This window comes from Ursus arctos, unplaced genomic scaffold (assembly GCF_023065955.2).
Source record: "Ursus arctos isolate Adak ecotype North America unplaced genomic scaffold, UrsArc2.0 scaffold_19, whole genome shotgun sequence".
Classification (NCBI taxonomy): domain Eukaryota; kingdom Metazoa; phylum Chordata; class Mammalia; order Carnivora; family Ursidae; genus Ursus; species Ursus arctos.
This window is the reverse complement of record NW_026622863.1, coordinates 13,919,006-13,938,069: the sequence shown is the minus strand read 5'-3', so window position 1 is coordinate 13,938,069 and position 19,064 is coordinate 13,919,006. Positions and strand designations below refer to the sequence as shown.

General features: G+C 42.9%; 1 protein-coding gene across 2 annotated transcripts in view; it reads right to left on the bottom strand.

Moving 5' to 3' along the window:
• NUP93 (nucleoporin 93) overlaps positions 1-19,064 on the bottom strand; it is a 103,753-nt gene that overhangs the window by 14,593 nt on the left and 70,096 nt on the right. For both annotated transcript variants that reach the window (XM_026494801.4, XM_057314097.1), the window contains exons 5-8: positions 17,088-17,216; positions 6,627-6,701; positions 4,575-4,664; positions 2,930-3,069 (exon numbers count right to left, since the gene is read on the bottom strand). In XM_026494801.4, the coding sequence (XP_026350586.1) occupies positions 2,930-3,069; positions 4,575-4,664; positions 6,627-6,701; positions 17,088-17,216 (434 nt within the window). The remainder of the gene's footprint in view (positions 1-2,929; positions 3,070-4,574; positions 4,665-6,626; positions 6,702-17,087; positions 17,217-19,064) is intronic.

Genomic DNA, 19,064 nt, shown 5'->3' with positions numbered 1-19,064 from the left:
ATCATTCCCTCTTCACTTATTTGCTAGCATGCCTCTTTAAACCCTGCAAATCCTTAAAATCTGTAGTGTTTTAAACTGCTTCCATACTAAGATGAAATGGTTCTAATTACAGATATCCAAATATGGGGTTAATATAATAAAGAACTTTCTAAAAATGTTTCTTGTCCAAAGCAAAACAGACTGACTCCAAAAAGTCAGGTGCTCCACATGCACAAAGATATTCAACACCAGATTAAGTAAAATAACAGAATGAGAGAGAGAGTGTGAGAGAGACAGAGAGAAACATCTAAATGTCAATTATAAAAAATAGACTCAATGGAATTTGATAGTTACAAAAAATGATACTGACAAAGAATTAAAAAAGCAAACTACGGGGCGCCTGGGTAGCACAGTCGTTAAGCGTCTGCCTTCGGCTCAGGGCGTGATCCCGGCGTTCCGGGATCGAGTCCCACATCGGGCTCCTCCGCTATGAGCCTGCTTCTTCCTCTCCCACTCCCCCTGCTTGTGTTCCCTCTCTCTCTGGCTGTCTCTGTCAAATAAATAAATAAAATCTTTAAAAAAAAAAAAAAAAAAGCAAACTACATAAAACCATGTATTGTACATATTTGGATCATAACTGTGAAAAACAAAATCAAACAAAATATTCATGTATCAAAAAGAGGGAAAAAGGAAAAGTGAAAATGTACAGGAGCCTCTGGATGTAGTATAGGGGACCTTCTCCCCTTTTTGTCAGGTCTTTTGGCATTTCCCCAAATTTCTATAATAAGCATGTAGCATTTTTATAATGAAAAATAAACAAAATTCAACTTAACAAATGTAGTGATATCCCCCATCACTTAAAGTATTTAAAAGCAGAGGCTGGAAAAGAGATTAGAGAACAGAGTCCTGCAGCAGCCAGGACAAACAGATGCCCACTACAGTCTCTTCCAACTTTTTGAAATAAGACAACCCACGTGCTGATAAAGGCCTAAGTTGAAGAAGCAGCCTGAATTCCTTCAGGGCTTAAGAAAAATATATCCTGTTTTGAATTTGGAATGTAGCAGGGAACAGATTGACCAACCCTGTATTTTCTCAATATTTTCAGCCTTATATGCAAAAATCATTTGGGACTGGGTCTACTTTGCCATGCTGTCACATTTGCATTGGCAAAAATACTTTAAAAGTGAGTATAACTGGGGCGCCTGGGTGGCTCAGTAGGTTAAGTGTCTGACTCCTGATTTAGGCTCAGGTCATGATCTCAGGGTCGTGGGATCAAGCCCTGCATCAGATCAGGCTCTGCACTGGGTGTGGAGCCTGCTTGGGACTCTCTCTCTCTCCCCCTCTGAACCACCCCTCAAACATTCTCTTTCTAAAAAAAAAAAAAAAAAAAAAAAGAGTATAATTATCCTAAAATAGTCCCTTTATCAAAAGAGGACAATGAATTCTTAAAAAGCATGCCACCAGGGAGTGAAACCACTAGGAAGAAAGGACAATAAGGTTACAGTAATTGTGGACAGGAAACTCCCAAGTAGCTCCAAGTGCTGCCAAAGGAATTAACGGGGAAAAAACAATTTTAAAAGACAAATAAAAGTAAATAAGTGAAGTGAAAAGAATAATAAATGAAATAGGATGGCTTACCAGATATAAAACCAAGGAATGCTTGATACCACTGGTAAAGTCAAGCACCAACGTTAAGGAGTAGGTTTAGTAAAGAAAAAGCAGTCATGAGCAGTCATACACCCATTAAAAAAAATCCTAAAGGTTTTTGTATATTCTAAGAAATTTGGACTCTTGCTGCATGTAGCAATATTACAATATACATTAGGATCTTTATGGCTACAGATCAATATACCCAAAGCTTACATTTATAAAATAGCAAAAGCCTGATAAAATACTTTATAAACTCTTTTGCGCCAATGCAAAAAAGAATAAAAAAAAAAAAAAACACAAACATTTGGAGTTCCGGATTTTTCTCAACAAGGGAATGGAAGCTAGTGAGTTTATGTCTGATGGTGTTCATCTCATGTAGTGATTATATAATTATTACAGTACTTGGTATAAAAACCGAGTACTGCTGTACTAAGTCTGAATCACCTCAGTTAATTGACAAGGAAATCCAGGACTTCCTCACCAAGCATTATTTCGCTGATAAAGGGCAGTCACACCACAAGGGCGCTGGCAGCTGCACAGGCTTAGTGGAAAGAGCTGCAATTCAGCAAGTGTATTCAATTCCACTTTCTCTTTTCCAGCTAGCAGAAGGGGCCCAGCAGCCTGCCTCTGAAATAAAGAGAGTCTACTGCACACTCATGACAACCCCTGCTGGCAAATTCAGAGCTGGAAGGAGTGTCTGCAGGGAGGGATGAATGGCACAGGCCCTACCAATGAAGGTGACAAATAGTCCAGGCACAAGGGCACAGCCACAACCACTCGTGACCACCTCCAGTTAGTGAGGTGGCGAAGCGACCCAGGCACAAATCACAGGCATTAACATCTGGGAAGGATCCAGATGCATAGGGATTAACAGAATAGAACCAGAAGGAACATAAAGGTTCAAGGACTCTACTTAAGGCTTGAAGGTGGTGATATTGCCAGGTGTAAAAATTAAATGCTGAGAGAAAACAAAAGAGCCTAAGGAGTAATGGCTGAACTGCATCAGGGAACAGGATCCTGACCTAAGGCCATGGCCTAATAATCCTGATGTCTCCATACTGAGGGCCAGAGAGAAGAGAAAGAGAAAATGAAAAGTCTAACAGAGCTCCCACTGCCATGATTTCATACTGTTGCAGACAGTCCTGGTAAAGCAGCGTTTCTGAAAGCAGGATTCGGTCTCTCAGCCTTGCTCAACCTTGTGCTATGGAGCACTTAGCCCAAGGACTACCGAACGTGTGAGAATGGGCTGACTTGCAGGGACTGTGAAGCCAGCCCCCCCGTTAAGCCATGGCTGCCTTACCTCTGCTCCAGGTAAGCCAAGGCCTGCCTGACAAAGTCCATGCGCACTTCCACGCTGCTGCGGCTCTTCAGGGCATCACTCGCTGGCACCAACAACACATCTGTCATTTGTTTGACCATTGTCCACAGGTCAGAAATGTTCTGCATATAAACGAGACTGCATGTGATAATGCTGCAGGGCTGGAGAAACGGTCTGGCTCTTCAGGGCTCTGACCTCAAAGGCAGAGAAGGTAAGGAGGGAGGAGAGGTTCATGTCTTCTGTCTGAGGCCCTCAGGCTTAGGCTCAGTACAGAAGACGCACCTCCACCCGGTTGAGGCCGGCTGCCAACGAGCACGCTCCTGTCCCGAGCTGGCTTGCAGACCAATTTCTATTCCAGGTCTGACATAATCAGCCACATAATGAAGACCACACAACAGTAAAAGGAACACTGAATCTCAGTGGGTTATTCCTTGTAAGAGAGTGAATACATGGATAATTGTCTAAAGCTCTAGGAGTTTAAACTCAAGTAGCTGCATTTCAGTCCTTAAAAGGTCATTTGAGTTTCTTAAGGCTTAAAATAAAGAATTTAACCTAACTAATACAGGTTTTGTCCTCCCAGAGACTCTCCAGGGGCCGCTGCTCTTACCCCACTTTGTGAGTGTCTCAGCTCCCATTTTCCTTCCCACTCACTCCCTTCAAGAGACGCCTCCATGACAGCCTCCCAGGAAAGGAACGGCATTCTCTCCTTCGTGTTACCACCACACAGATGGGACTCCCTCTCCCCAGAATCCTCCTGGCTGTAAATCTCTCCTTAAAAATGGATTCCCTGAATGCTCTGCAATATTCTAAAGTTAAGAATCCTTGGAAGACAGCACTGATTGGAGAAAAGCAGGTTTACACTTTTTCCAAAGGAAGAGAGAAAATCCTGTTCTGTCTCCCTCAAAAACTAAAACTATAGAAAATCCATCCAAATGCGACTCTTTCTAGGTGTTGAGATGGTAGGTGGATTCTTAACTTTCTTCTTTGGACTTGCTTGCACTGCCTTAGAATTTACTTCCAAAAAAAAAAAAAAAAAAGTCAGATGCATCTTTAAGGACCATCATCATCTGTGTATATCTGCTTCCATTATATCCTTCCCTCCTTTTCCCATTCCTCCTGGCCACCTACCAATCCACCCGTCCACTTTCTTCCCCCCGGGGGGAAAAGGGACAGGAATAAAGATGAGGAGTCAGAGAGGAAGGGAAGCAGCAGCACACAAAGAATGCATCTGAAGACCACATCTGATTCAAGGGGCTCCCTGATGGAAAAACCCCATTACCTTTACAATTCACTCTTGTAAAAGAGTCCGTTAGTCTGTCTAAGGATGAAAACTGGTGAGGGAAGAGTTGAGTCCTGACAGGACTTGAAAGCAATACACCTCAAGGAGACCTCCTGTGACCATAAATTGATTCTGGCTGGGCCTTCTAAAGATGCATTAAAAATACATGCACGTGCCATCATCAAAAAACCACCCCAAAGTTATTTAAAATAAAACTCTGAAGGACAGTGAACATTTTATTCCACGGAGCAGGGTGTCTCTTGAGCACATTTCTGCCCATCAGCAAGCCGCTAATCCCATCTGAACACCGGATGCCATGCTTCTCCTTGGGTTAGCTCTGGGCGCTACCTTATCATCCAGCTCTGCGACGGAAGCACAGAGTTCCACGAGGTTAGGCTGCAGGTGCCCATTTACAATCTTCTCGTTATAGATATAAATCTGAAATGAAAATAAAAATAAATGCCACAATTTCTATTTTCTCCTCTTCTTTTTAAAACCTCTTGAGGCAGTTCTGAAGCCAGCTTCTGCCCAACGGTCAGCAGAAGCTTCAGCCAACCTTTCCTTCCTCAGGGTGGCTGAGCCATCCATCTTGCCTGGAGCGGCAAGGCCTCTGGCCTGTTTCCCAGATGTGCCTTTGAAATTTGGGCGGCAGCATCAACACACCAAGGAGAATTGCTGCCCTGGCCTTCCTAACAGCTGAAGAGTGGAAGGAGGGAAATCCTGGTAGAGGAGGACCACAGGGGAAGATGGGACAATGGGAAGACCTCCACTGCTGCTTCCTAAGAACCTGAGGAGAGTCTGGTAATCCTTCTGGCAAAAGGACTGAATGACCCCAAGCCAGGGCTGGGGGACTGAGTAAGGAGTGTCAGGCTGCAGCCCTTCACACGGTTAGAAGAGCACTTGCTGCATGTGTGGAGTACCCATTTCTCCAGGAAAGAATCTCTGTTCCTTAGGAAAATTTTCTTAAGAAAAAGGAACTATGTCATGTTTAAGGTATGGAAAAACCACTATTACTTCGATTTTTATTTTAAAAGAACTAAAATAATGATGGTAAAAACTTGTAGGTTCTATACTCTTTGCATCTCAAGTCCTTGTCCTGCCACGGACTGAACAAGGTAATGAGGTTAGACAAATCAGGTCCCCGCTGAACCTTATTTCCCTCTACTCTATTTGGGGATGGTAACCCGTAGCCTCCAAGGGCGATACAAAGATGAAATAAGATGGTTTTTAAATTACGAGGTGGTTTTTATTCACTCGATGTGCATTTATCAGGAGCCTTTCCTTTGCAAGGTACTTTGTTCAACACAAAGATTCGCTCTCCACTGGAGGGGAACAACCCTGTAAACAGATATATGACACGGTGTCCTGAATCTAGAAAATGTTAGTTTCACGGAGTCTTAATTTCACAGATACAGAAGAGACATAGTTTCTCTACTCAAAAGCTTATCATTTCATTAGGCCTGAACTCTGGTACTGGCTGTGGCAATGGGAGGAGTCAGCCATTTAAAGGACGGATGGGGCGCCTGGGTGGCTCAGCTGGTTAAGTGTCTGGCTTCAGCTTAGGTCATGATCCCAGAGTCCTGGGATCGAGTCCCACATCGGGCTCCCTGCTCTGCCTCTCTCTCTCTCTGTCTCTCATGAATAAATAAATAAAATCTTTAAAAAAATAAAAAAATAAAGGATGGAGATGTAGCGGAGAGAAAGAGAGAAATCTAAATCTGTTTTCCCTTTTTGATACTATTTTGTGAGGAAAAACAGCAAATTGTAATGAAACACACAGGCAGCCAGCACTGTTTTATTCAAAAAGTCAATTCCAGGTTTGTACTGTCCCCTCAGGGCAGTGTCAGTCCAATAATAGCCCCTGTGCTCACGAGAGAGCACCTCAAATCCATCTCCATGCTCCTGCGTAACCATGATATGCAACCAGAACCACAACTCCCAAAATATCATGAGCTTCTCCAGGACAGTATCAGAGAGTGGTAAGTACGCCATGTTTACTGAGGCAGAAAAGCATTTAGAAAATTTCTATCAACAAGGGGTGAAGACAGATTTCTGGTAATACAATCAGCCTACCAGGTAATTCAGTTAATAGAGAACTCCATTCACTAAGCAGTGCAATTACTCGAGGCTTTACTGTACATGGGCTACTGCCAAATGCAAAATGAGATGCGCTGGTCATTGTAGAGGGCAGATTTCCATTTCCCTAAGGCAAATGTGAGTCATTCTATTACCCAATTTGATGGAATTCTCCAGTGACCTAGGTGGTAAAATATTAACCAGTCCCCTGAACGAAAACCCAACTTGTTTTCAGGTCTGACTTTCCAGTGAAGTCTTGGTTTACTCCCCAGAGCGCTCACATAGAGTTCTCCTGGGTCCGCTCTTCTCTGAGAGCATGCTCACCTGCCGGGCGTAGGCCATCTCGATGCTATCCAGAGAGCTTCGACCAGGGGGTCCCACATCACTGATGTAACTTGGCTGTAGGTAAATAAAGATGTAGCATTGTGAGTAAGAACAGCATTTAGTCATGTAAAGAAAAAAAAAAAAAATCCTACAAACATACATTTGTCTGTAACAAAGCTGTGAGAAGTCTCTTTCATACTAAGACGTCTTCAAAATGAAGAATTTAGGGGGTTTCCATAGGACAAAACTCTTTTCCCATGAACACACAAGAAGGGAGCAGGCATGAGACCCAACTCAAAAATAACAGGAGGCCAGATGAGCTGTAAGGGTGTCTCAATGACTGTTCCTGGAAATGCACATCTTTCCAACAACCGGATCAATGTCAAGCCCCATCTCCACCCCATCCTCTCCCTCCATGTCTTCACACCAGGGAAGCCGTTGTTATTTGTGGGCTTCCTGTTTCCATCAGTCGTATCAGACAGCTGAGGGACTGGAGTGTAAAGGGTTACAATTCAGACATTTCCAGTCTAAAGCCCACCCTAAGAGAACAGCTGCCTATTAACTTTCTACATCTGAAGATACAAACTAGTCTAAGTGGGGCAGTCATTAATTCATTCAGCAAACGTTTGCTAAGCACCCGCCGCATGCATAGCTGTGTGCAAGTCCATCCCCACAGGGATGACAACAGGGCAGCCCACAGAGCCTGTCTCCAAAGAGCTTCCCATCTATGGGGAGAGTTAGACACAAACATATGGAAAAGTTTATTAGACTTTTTTTAAAAGAAAGACTAAAGTTAATCTTTGGTTAAGCTTCACTCCCTACTGTAAACAAGTATGGGTCAAAATTAGGTATATCATCTTATTAGGTATATTCTTATTTCTACATTAGTTTATACTGTACTGTAGCAAATTCTTTTATGTTTCTCCCATTGAAAAAAATTCAATTCTGTATTCTCTAAAACAAAACAAAAAAAAAGGGAGTTTAAAACAAGCAGGTTTTCTGGGAAACCCACAGAAGACAGCAGTAAAACTTCCTGGCACTACCAAAGCTGGCAAAAGGAGAATCTGTGTGGCCAAACGCTGGGAGTAGGGTGGAGAGGAGAGGGGCAGGAGGCAGAAAGGTGAAGTTCTGCAGGGTGAATGCTGAGCTGTCAGCAGGACACCTGGGTTCCAGGAGGGCCACTTCACTCCCTGCCTTTGGGGTCTGGGGCAGGGCACACTCTCTTGGAGCCTCAGGTTCCCCTCAGTCGAATGACGGGGATGTCCTAGACAACCTTCGAAGTCCTCCTCAGTTCTGGTTTTTCAAGCTATTAAAAGCTTGGAACAGTTTACTGACCTTGGCAGATGCTGCTGGCTGGCTGACCCAATGACCATTTCAAACCCCTGCCTCTCACCTCCACTCCCTGCCTCCTTTCAGCCCAGCAAATGGAGCGAAAGACACCTAACCCTGTGTTGGCTAATGTTTAACCACCGGCCTGGGGAAGGGACCTGATGTGTAGCGTCTGCTGGTTTCTGTGATGTAAAGACCCCCACCACGGCAGATGTCAAGTTATCCCAAGGAGTATCAGCTAGACTGCCAACTTTCTGAAAATTTCCCAACAGGCCCTCAGGAGCTGACCTCTACACACCACTGAATGTACCCTTCCCCAGCTTCTACTGCAGGTAGAAGTTCTAGCCTATGGGATGAATCCCAAGTCTGGAGTACATTTTGGGGACAGCTTCTGCTCTTCCTGATAAAGGGAAAATGAAGAGCCCGGCATGGCCTTTCAATCCCCCTCGACGTCCCGCAGTGTAAGTGGGATGCCTACAGCTGCAGCGGCCATCCTGGGAGCCTAAGGCAAGTGATGTGCCAAGGACGGCAGCGCACAAAGGCAGAGAGGCGCCGGGCCTCTGGCGGCAGTGCAGAACCACTGAATGAAGGCCCACGCTCTCTCCGCACCCACAGACTTCTTGTTAGGTGAGAAAAAATAAATCCTTATTCAAGCCACTGAAACTGGTTTTCTGCTACTCACAGCTGAAAGCATTCCTATCTGAAATACAGAGTTAGTGAAAACCACCAGGTTATAACAACAGCCACACTTATGAGTACTCCTATATGCCAAGCACTGTCTTAATTCCCACAACCCTATAATGTACTTTTATTATGTCAATTTTATAGATGAAGACACCGAAGTACAAAGAAAGCAGCTTGCCCAAGGTCACTCCAACAGGAGGCAGTGGAGCCATGGTTTGAGTGCAGTCTGGCTCCGCAATGTCTGTCTGGGCACCCCAGGGCAACTTTTCAAGGACAGCCATCAAAGAACAAGAGAGTAGCGGTTAGAAATCCTGGCTCCACTACTCACTACCATGTGATCTTGATTGCACATACTTCTCTGGAGCCTTGGTTTCTTTAGCTGTAAAACAGGAGTGGTAATGGTACCCACCTCGGGTTTGTGATCAAGATTAAGCAAGGAGAAAAACAGTACTTACCTCACAGCATTGTTGTGAGGAATAAATAGAAAGAACTCAGCACAGGACTTGGCCCCAAAACACTACCTATTATCACCTTTTAAACAAAAAATAAACAACTATAATGAACATAGGAATAAACCCTATTGGACAGATATGAACACTACAGAAACATGACCTAAAATACTTTACTTTGTGCTGGCTGGGAATTCTCATCTCATTTTTCTACAATAAACACATATTCCTTATATGAACAGAACCCCCCAGCAGCTCATTCTCTCCTTCTGGACTAATTCTGAGTGTTCTCAGTAACACAGAGTTGAGGACTGTTCTATTAGCCAGCCAGCCACCCTTCTGGAACAGAACTAACTTTATGAAAGGTGATGATCCCAAAGTCTTTTTAAAAAACAGAGCACTAAGTCTACTAACTCCAGAAGCCTAACTGAGGGGAACGACTAGGAGGACAAAAAGGGGAACACAACACTAAAGCATTTCTGCAAGGACACAGTTGTTTCAGCTACATATACGTAAACAGCCTTGAGAAACACGTTCCAGTACCAAAACCTAATTTTTAAAATTATCCATTTAAAAAGTAGTTGGTTTTCAGCCTTCAAATTTCCATTCAAATTAATTTTGCCTAATGCTCTTGTTTTCAAAGTTACCTTTCCTTCATTTGCCCTTGGTCAAGTCTCCATCACACCACACATAAAGTCAATTATCCCAGCAACAGGATGTGTACACGCACATTCCTGAGTCAAGGAACCAGCAAACATGCACTGGAATTTCAAACCCAGGAGTTGCTTGAGGGCTGGGAAAGCAGTTGCCAATATGTTGTGTGGGAGTAACATTCCAAAACCCTTGGACACTTGGGTTTCTCTGCACTGGGGCTTCATGGCACACAACACGAACGACAGGAGCAGGGAATCAGAGACCAAAAAGGCAGGGAAGATGGGAGGGCAGGGCCAGAGAGGGCAGCAAGGGGCTCACCAAGGAGTCCGGAGAGAACGATAAGTGAAGAAACAGCAGGGAGCACAAGCAGGAGAAGAGTCTTCTCGGAGTAGATGGTAATCCCAAAACCAGTAAGAGAGCATTCCAGAGAAGGTAGGAAGTGGCTGGAGGGTGGCAGCAGGGAACTGCAAGCTTTGTTAAGCAACTACTTTTGTACAAAGAATATCCAGGTATAAATAAAACTCTTTTCCCAAGAAAGGCACATTCTAGTTAGGGAGAAAAGACTGTAACTAGCATTCTTAGCAAAACAGGTATGGGGTGAAAAAATATATATGTAAATACTACCAAAGGACAAGAGTGTTTCATTTCCGAGTATAATGTTTGGTTTTATATAAGCAAAATGGAACCAAAGTGATTAATTCACAATAGCTGGCTACAGAATCTGCACACAAAAATCCAGAACTACTAGAAAAAAACACCAACCGGGGACCAGAAGACCCAGGTTCTAAAGGCAACCCAACTGTGTGACCCTTTGGCAATGACATCTCACTTCTCTGGAGCCTCATTCTTCACGGACAAAGTGGGAAGGATTCTTAGCCCATTTATACAATGAAACCTGTAGAGCCAGTAAAAAATGGCAGACACCTACATGTACTAACCTAGAAAAGGCTCCAAACTAAGTTCAAAAATATCAAAATGTAATGCTAAGTTGTAGAATATATAAAATGGTGTCATTTTCGCAATAAATCGACAGCGATCACATGACGCCGTACGTGTGAAAGTGCACAGGAATGCGTGAGAGGGAGGTGGCAGGACAGCCGCTGCGCCGCTGTCAGAGGTCATGCTTGTGTGCGAGGAGGAGGAGAGCCGCAGAGGTTTCGGAAGTGCATCTGTATCCCTCTACCATCAGAATACTGTGCAAGAAGGTGCTCATGTATGATACAGCATGACGTGAAAACGAAGGGCCTGGTGGGCTTTCTGAACTTCTTTTTGAAAGAACAGCAGAGCACTTTCTATACTTGAAATCCTACTCATGTTGCAATAAGTGAAACAAATCTTCCCTCCAGGAAATGACCAGGGAGCCATAAAATACAGTTTGAAATCATCTAGTCTAGAGTTTCCCGATTCAAACTCTGTTGGTCTCTATTTGACTGCATTCCGCTGAATCTAATACATCACCTATTATAAGACATGTTATTTATGTACCACTAGGAAAGGGAAAATTTTGTCAACTAAATTATGATACTAGATTTAAGACACACCCTGATTTCAGAGATTTTAAGATGTACAAAAAGTTTTGTGACTGGGAACTGATGAAATTTGGTATTACGTCAGTTATCAAAATGAGAAAGTATACTCAGCACTCATTATTCATACCTCACAGTGTGAAATGTTACCTTCACTATCTGCACTGAAGCTACAAGTTCTCATTGGAGCCTGCTGCTTGCTGGGCTCAGTCATTCTCCAGACGATACATTAAAGAACCATCTACTGGGGTGTCTGCGTGGCTCAGTCCTATTAAGTGTGCAATTTTTGGTTTTGGCACAGGTCATGATCTCCCAGATAGAGCCCAGCATTGGGCTCTCCGCTCAGCAGGGAGTCTGCTTCCCCTCTGCCCCTCCCCCTGCTCATGGGCTCTCTCTCTCTAATAAATATATAAATTTTTGGGGAAAAAAAAAACATCTATTGACTACATCTAATACCAATGCAGGCACTAGACCTTGCTTAAGTTAGATAAAAATTGACTTTTAAATACTGTTGTAAAAGTTGGCTAAGATATATCAAGGATTCCCAACACTGCTCAAACCCCATGTGCTATCATACAAGCAGCACAGCACTGGAGGTGTTCTTCCTCCCACTAACCACATGCAAGGATGGCACAGGGGTTCCAGAAGTCTCTTTCTTGCTTCAAACCGCATGGTTTTTATTCAGACCACAACTTGAAAAGTTATTAACAATCTTTCAATTTCTCTCTTCCTTTAAAAATCACACCTCTTTCTTCAATCATATCCTAAAGAAAGCAATTTCCCAAACTGAATTTATGCTATACAAGCATCATTTCCCTTCTTAAAACTTGCTGGAAACAGGTATCGCCAATGTGTTGTTGTTCTTCTGCTATCAGAAGGCTTGGAGGTGAAAGGTTTCAGGAACCCACCATATCCTAGTTCACTTTTGCTTTTAAAAAAAGTCTCAAGGGACACCTGGGTGGCTCAGTTGGTTAAGTGTCCAACTCTTGGTTTTGGCTCAGGTTGTGATCTCAGGGTTGTGAGATCGAGCCCCACGTGGGGCTCCTCGCTCAGTGTGGAGTTTGCTTAAGACTGTCCCTCTGCCCCTCCCCCTACACTTTTGCTCTCCCTAAAAAAAATAAATCTTTAAAACAAAAAAGTCTCAAGCTTCTCTTTATATTAAATTATCCAAATGTGAACATTTTCTTTCAAATGTAAGGTCAGCTCAAAATGATCAAAAACCTCCTTCCTAACAAATGACTCTGGGTAACAACAACCTTATTCCTGACAATGAAGTGCCCAGAAAAGAATGGTTTAGATGGCAAGACATACTTCCTTAATTATTTCTTCTACTTATACACAAAGATTTAATTCCTAGAGATACTTTATAAACCAAGGGAAAGGGACAGATCCCTACTGAAATGATTAAAATAAATTTCACGTGTAGTTTGCCAAGTACTAACAGCCACCATTAATACTGCTCGGATGTGCTGTGTGCGACCTCTCTGCTGTCACCGGGCGAGCCCTTTCCCACGTGTTCTACATTCCTTACAACACTTCTGCCAGAGGGGCCGTTTACAAGAAAGACACCCTGGCCCGGGAATTCCAAAGCCTGTCTCTGGCCTTCACACTATGTTGTTTCCTATAAATAGGGCAGAGGAAAATGGTTAAATTTTAAAAAGGTGAAAAATACCAAGTGTGGCAAGGATACGGAACAAATGGAATTCTCACATACTGCTGGTGGGAGGGTACATGGATACAACCATTTTGGAAAATCGTTTGGCAGTATCTACCAGTGAACACATGCATATCCTCTGACCCAGCAATTCCCCTCTTAGCTATACCCAACAGAGATGCAAACATATATTCACCAAAAGACACGTACAAGAATGTTCACAATAGCACTATTTATAAAAGCAAAGAACTGGGAACTAGCCAAATGTCCATCAACCCAAGAATGGATAAGCAGATTGTAGTTATACTGTTCAGCCATGAGAATGAATAGCCCACAACTACATGCAATGATACACAGAACGCTCAGAAAAGAAGCCAGAAACAAGAGTACATACTGCATGACTTCATTTACATGAAGTTCAAAAACAGCCAAAATTAATCTATGATGTTAGAAGTCAGGACCATGGTTCCCTTGGTGTTGGTGGTTGAGAGGTAGTGACTGGAAGGGCACACAAGGAGGGTTGTTGGGGTGCTGGTAATAATCTGTTTCTTCATCTGGGTGTGTCCCCTTTGTGATAATTCACTGAGTTACGTACTTATAACGTATGCACTTTTCTGTATGTATGTTATACTTCAGGAAAAAAAGTTCAAAACAACAGCAACAAACAGAACCGACAAGGTTCCAGAAAATGGCACATCCCTAGGTGACCTGAAGGGAGAACCATCTGCATCCCTTGCCAGCTGTTACAGCAAAGCTATCCATTCTACTAGGTATCACAACAGAGAACAGCAAAAGTATCGATAACTCTCTTCCAAGGGGACTCAAGGTCAAAGAAGAAAAAGTCTACTAAGTAGACTAATCTATTTTTAAGAGAAGAGCAATCAAAAAAGAACATCTCATTAGCAGCTTATAATTACTTCCAAATCCCAATACAGACCACAACCTATTAACACCATTTTAAAAAATGAAGTTTATAAAACCATGAGCTGTTCTACTTAACTGTCCAGACTCACAAGAAACTGAGAAAGAAACATTAGGCTGGCCAAGGGTTTACACATTAGTTCTTCCTTCCCAAAGATCTGATCTTAGTCTTTGAAGTCTTCGAGTCTAAGAAATGTGCCACAGGGTCCTTAATGCAAAATTTCCTAAGACGAGTGTCTTTAGCATTTATTTGGGGGCTAATTTAATAGAAAAAAACCTGGTTTTTAAATCAGGAGCAAGTGTGTGGATACGGGATGTACGAAGTGACCCTGGCATGACACTGCCAAACTACCCACATTTGATCCAGACTTCAACAGAATGATGGTATAGAAGCCAACAGTCCTGGGTCTCGCCAGTATATTACTTGTCTGTCTGAGCTTCAGCTGTCTTAGCTCTTGTAAGAAAAGTATGCTAGCTAGCCATGAAATTCCAGGAAAAAAGACTTACCAGGAAGCATTGGTATATTACTGGAAATGTCTTACGCTATAATTTTTGTAACATTGTAATTTTTAATCTGTACCTCTAAATCATCTGAAATGACTTTTTTCTATAACAATAGTAAGGGATGGCCATTATGGGTCAGGTGTTTACATTATCACGTCTTCCCAATAATCCCATTTCACCAGTAAAGATACTGAAGGTCTGCATAGTTAAGTCCCTTGAACAAGGTATCAGAACTAGTCAGTGGTGAAGAGAGGATCTGACCCCCAGATCTGTTCACTCCTCAACATCAGAGTGGTACCTGTGTGGCAAGTCATAGCTCCCCAGAGCATAAAGCCACACATGACTGATCAAACAAGATGCTCTTTCCTGTCAATCCCAAGATGCAGTCTCAAAGTCCCTCTCAGGAAAGATCTCCGAGATACGTGAAGTAAGAAAAGCAAGATAAAGAACAGAGCATAGGGAAAGCTAACTTCTGTATTAAGAAGGAGGGAGGATGGTAAGAATGTATAATCTCATATACCTGTGTTCATATAAAGAAACACTGGAAATATACACAAGAAAATAATAATAGTGATTACATCCCAGAGAGGCAAAGTGGGGAGGGAATGAGCTTTTGGGAGACAAGATACTTTAATTCTTGAATCATATAAATACACTGCCTTTTTAAAAATCAGATTTTAGAGAGGAGAAAACCCTCAACTTAGCACTACCACCAGTCAATAAACACTGGCAATTAAAACAAAGCCTATTTAACATATCTACTCTAAAAATCACAGTTTCAGCGTATCTCTAATACTTCAGCTACCACGAAGTTAGCCGGAGCCCAATGATCTGTTCAGCAAATGCTGCCTGAGCATCTGCTCCAGGCACTCATCCAGGCACTGCAGGTATGAGTAAAAGCAAGCCAAACAAAGTCCTTACCTTCACGGAGCTTACCTTCTACTATGAGAAACAGGCATTAAGCAGTATAAAGACATGAAACATACACAATGGTACATGGAAGGAAATGCTGAAAAGAAAAAATACAGCAAGAAAAGGGGATACAGGAAGTGTTGAATGGGGAGAGGCTCTGTTAGATTTCAGGTATCCAAGGCCTTGGAAGGCCTCACTGAGATGGCAGTGGGTAAATACTTGAAGAAAGTGAGGGAGACAGCCACACAGCTATTTGGGGGAAGAATATTCTCAGCAGAACTCAATAGGAAGCAGAGGACCTGAGGCAGGAGCAGCCTGCTGGCTTTGTTCAAGGAATCTGTTAAGGAGTTTGCACGGCTGGAGCAGAAAGAGCATTAGGAATAGTATGAGGTGAGCTCGGAGAGGCAATGCCACAGGTAAAGTGGGGACAGAGAGGTCATGGTGAAGACTCTGGCTTTCGCTCCAAGTGAGGTAGGTGTCACTGGATGATCCTAAGCAGAGGAGTGACATCATCTAACCTGTGTTTTAACAGGGTCATTCTGGCTGCTGTGTTGAAAAGAGATTGTACAGGGCAAAAGTCGGAAGACTAGTGTGGTTGAGCACCTCTAAGATGGTCCCCCCAAATCCCCACCTCCTAGGATTCAAGCTCTCGTATAACCTTTTCCCCATGAGTATAGGCTGGATTTAGCGACTGACTTTGAACATAGGGGATAAGAGATTACTTTCAAGATTAAGTCATAGAAAGACTGGCTTCTATCTAGGGAGCACTTCAGCTCTCCCTCAGATACCCCCTCTTGCTCCAGGGGAAGGAAGTTATTATGTTGTGAGCAGCACAACAGAGAGACCCACGTGACGAGAACCTGATATCCCCAGCCAAGGGCCAGAGAAAACCTGAGGCTTGCCAAGAGCCACACTGAGCAAGCTTAGGAGTGGATCCTTGGTCCCAAGTTGAGCCTTGAAATGAGTATAGCTTTAGCAACACTCTTCGAGAAACCCTGAGCCAGAAATACCAACTATGCGACACACTTGCGTGCAGCCACTACGGTTTGGAGTGATCTGCTAGACAGCCACAGAATTCAATAAAGCCAGCAGTCAGGAGGCTACTTCAAACATCTGAGAGAGAGGTGATGGTGGTCTGGACCAGAGTACTAATGCTGGAGTAGTTAAGAAGTGGCTGGAGTCTTTGAGAGTAAGGTTAATTGGGCTTGCCAACATGTGAGAGAGACTAGGTCTTCTCCCACACCGGACAAAAATGAATCTGAGATATTTATCTGAGTAAGTGAAAAACTGGAACTGCCATTTATAAAGATAATAAATTCTGAAAAGAGAAGGCTGGCAGGCTGGCATGGGAAGGGGGGTGGCGGGCAGTGGCTATCATGACCCAATTATGGACATAGACAGCTTGAGATGGCTATGAGACACCACGGAGAGCCAAGAAGGCCACTAGATAAATGAGTCTGGGGTGTAGGGCTGCAAGGTAAATCTGAATCTTCAGCATAGAAATGGTATTTAAAGCTACAAGCCCAGATGAGATCAACAGGACAGTGACTGAGGGAGAAAGCGCGGGTCAAAGATTGAGCCCCAGAATGCTCAAATATCTGGAGGTCAAGGAGTTTGAGGAAAACTCAGCAAAGGAAGCTGAGCAGAAACAGCCAGACATGCTGGAGAAAATCCCAGCAAACGTGGGCATCCTGGAGGCTAGGGGAAGAAAGCATCTCCAGGGGGAGATGGTGATCCTCTGTGCCAAGACTGCCAGTAGCCGAGTAGATAAGCATTCCTTGACCTCACATTTTTATTAGTAGTGGCTTATCGTTTGGACTCAACCTACCTCACTTTCTTGAGTAAAGTCCAGGGCATCTTCTCCTGATGCCAGCAGTGTGTGGAGAATTCGCTGTTTCACTTGCTCCCACTCAACCAGCATGGACTCCCGATGGTACTCCTCAGCCATGCCAAAGGTCTGTCAGAGAGGAACAGAGGAAGATCACCCAAACGGGAAAACAACATGGTTTCCTTCAAAGTTCAACGGAAACTCAAAGCCCCTCTGATGATCATCTCTCTGTAAGTAGAGCAAAAGTAACCTATTTTAAAAATTATCCTTAGAGTCTAATGCATTAAAAAAAACGTGTTTTAATAGTGGTAAAATACTTATAAAATTTACTTCTTAACCATTTTTGAGTGTACAGTTCAGTGATATTAGTACACTCAGACTGCTGTGCAGCACCACAACCATACAACTCCAAGGTTCTTTTCTTCTTGTAAAACTGAAATTCTGTCCCCGTTAAACACTGACTCTCCACCCTCCCCCTCCCCCAGTCCCCAGGAACCACCACTCTACTTTGTCTCTGTTTTCGACTATTTCCAGGTACCTCGTACAAGTGCAATCATACAGTGTTTGTCTCTTTGTGATTGGCTTATTCCATTTAGTATAATGTCCTCAAGGTTCATCTGTGTTGTAGCCTATGCAGTTTCCTTCCTTTTTCAGGCTGAGTAATATTCCATTGTGTGTATATACCACATCTTGCTGATCCATCCATCTATCCATGGACACCTGAGTTGCTTCCACCTTTTAGTTATTGTAATGTTGCTATAAACATGGAGGTGCAAATACCTCTTCAAGCTCCTGCTTTCAATTCTTTGGGATATATACACCCAGAAGCAGAACTGCTGGGTAACATGGTAATTCTGTGTTTAATTTTTTGATGGACTGAATAGTGTTTCCACGGAGGCTGTACCATTTTACATATCCACCAACAGAGCACAAAGGTTCCAGCTTCTTACACCCTTGCCAACACTGAACTATTTTCTGGGTTGTTGGGGTTTTTGTGGGGGGGGGGGTGGTAGTAGATATCCTAATAGGTGTGAGTTGATTTCTCATGGTTTTGTTTTATTTACATTCCCCTAATGACTTCATGTGCTCATTAAGATAAATACCTTTTTAAACCTCTGAAATTAGGCTACGTATTATAAGTGATAGCATGTCACAGTGAAGTGAAGTACTTTTTCTTGGATTATAAAAATCAATGGTTTTTAGTAAATATCTAAGACAAGACAAAAACAAGAGATTCTCTCAATGCCTTTATTTTTTGAGACAGTAATATTTTCATAGGAGGAAGCAAACCAGTAAAAGAAAAGTGGCACCTTCTACGATTAGGTTTCCTACCACTCTACCCAAAGTGATCACGGAAATGTCTGGCAAACCTCACGCCTGTCTAGTGGTAATATTGCAGGTTGGTGCCAAAACAAACACGCTCAGAAAGAAAAGGAAAAAGAGAAAGAAAAGAAGGGAGGAAGGAGGGAAGGAGAAGATAAAACAAAACCTTCTTGAAGAAATGAAAGCAACTTATAGGTACACTGAATCATGACCGTTCTTAGCCTGTTATTCTTTAACTGGCAGACCAGGTTTCCCAACAGCTTCACCCCACTTTTCAAAAAGCCATTTCATTTACAATCAGATTGGCATCTAATTAGGCAGCACCAAGGGAATGAGTATTAGTAAGGCCTACTTTATTTTTGGCAATGCAGATAATTTATACTGATAATATCCATATACATGAGCCCTGGGAAACTGTCAGAAAAATCATATACACTCTTCCTACAAATGGGATGTTAAGTATGGACCAGTATTTATTAAAATGTGAAAAAGACAGATAGTAGACACACACAAAAATGTGTGGGAAGAAGGCTGGCATATTCTGCAAGTCTGATTTTGGTCCATCTATCAATGAAGGCCTTCTCTAATATGTATTCTTAAGACACAAGGAGGTCCATCTGGTTTGCTTCTCACTGGAGTCCGACAGAATGGACT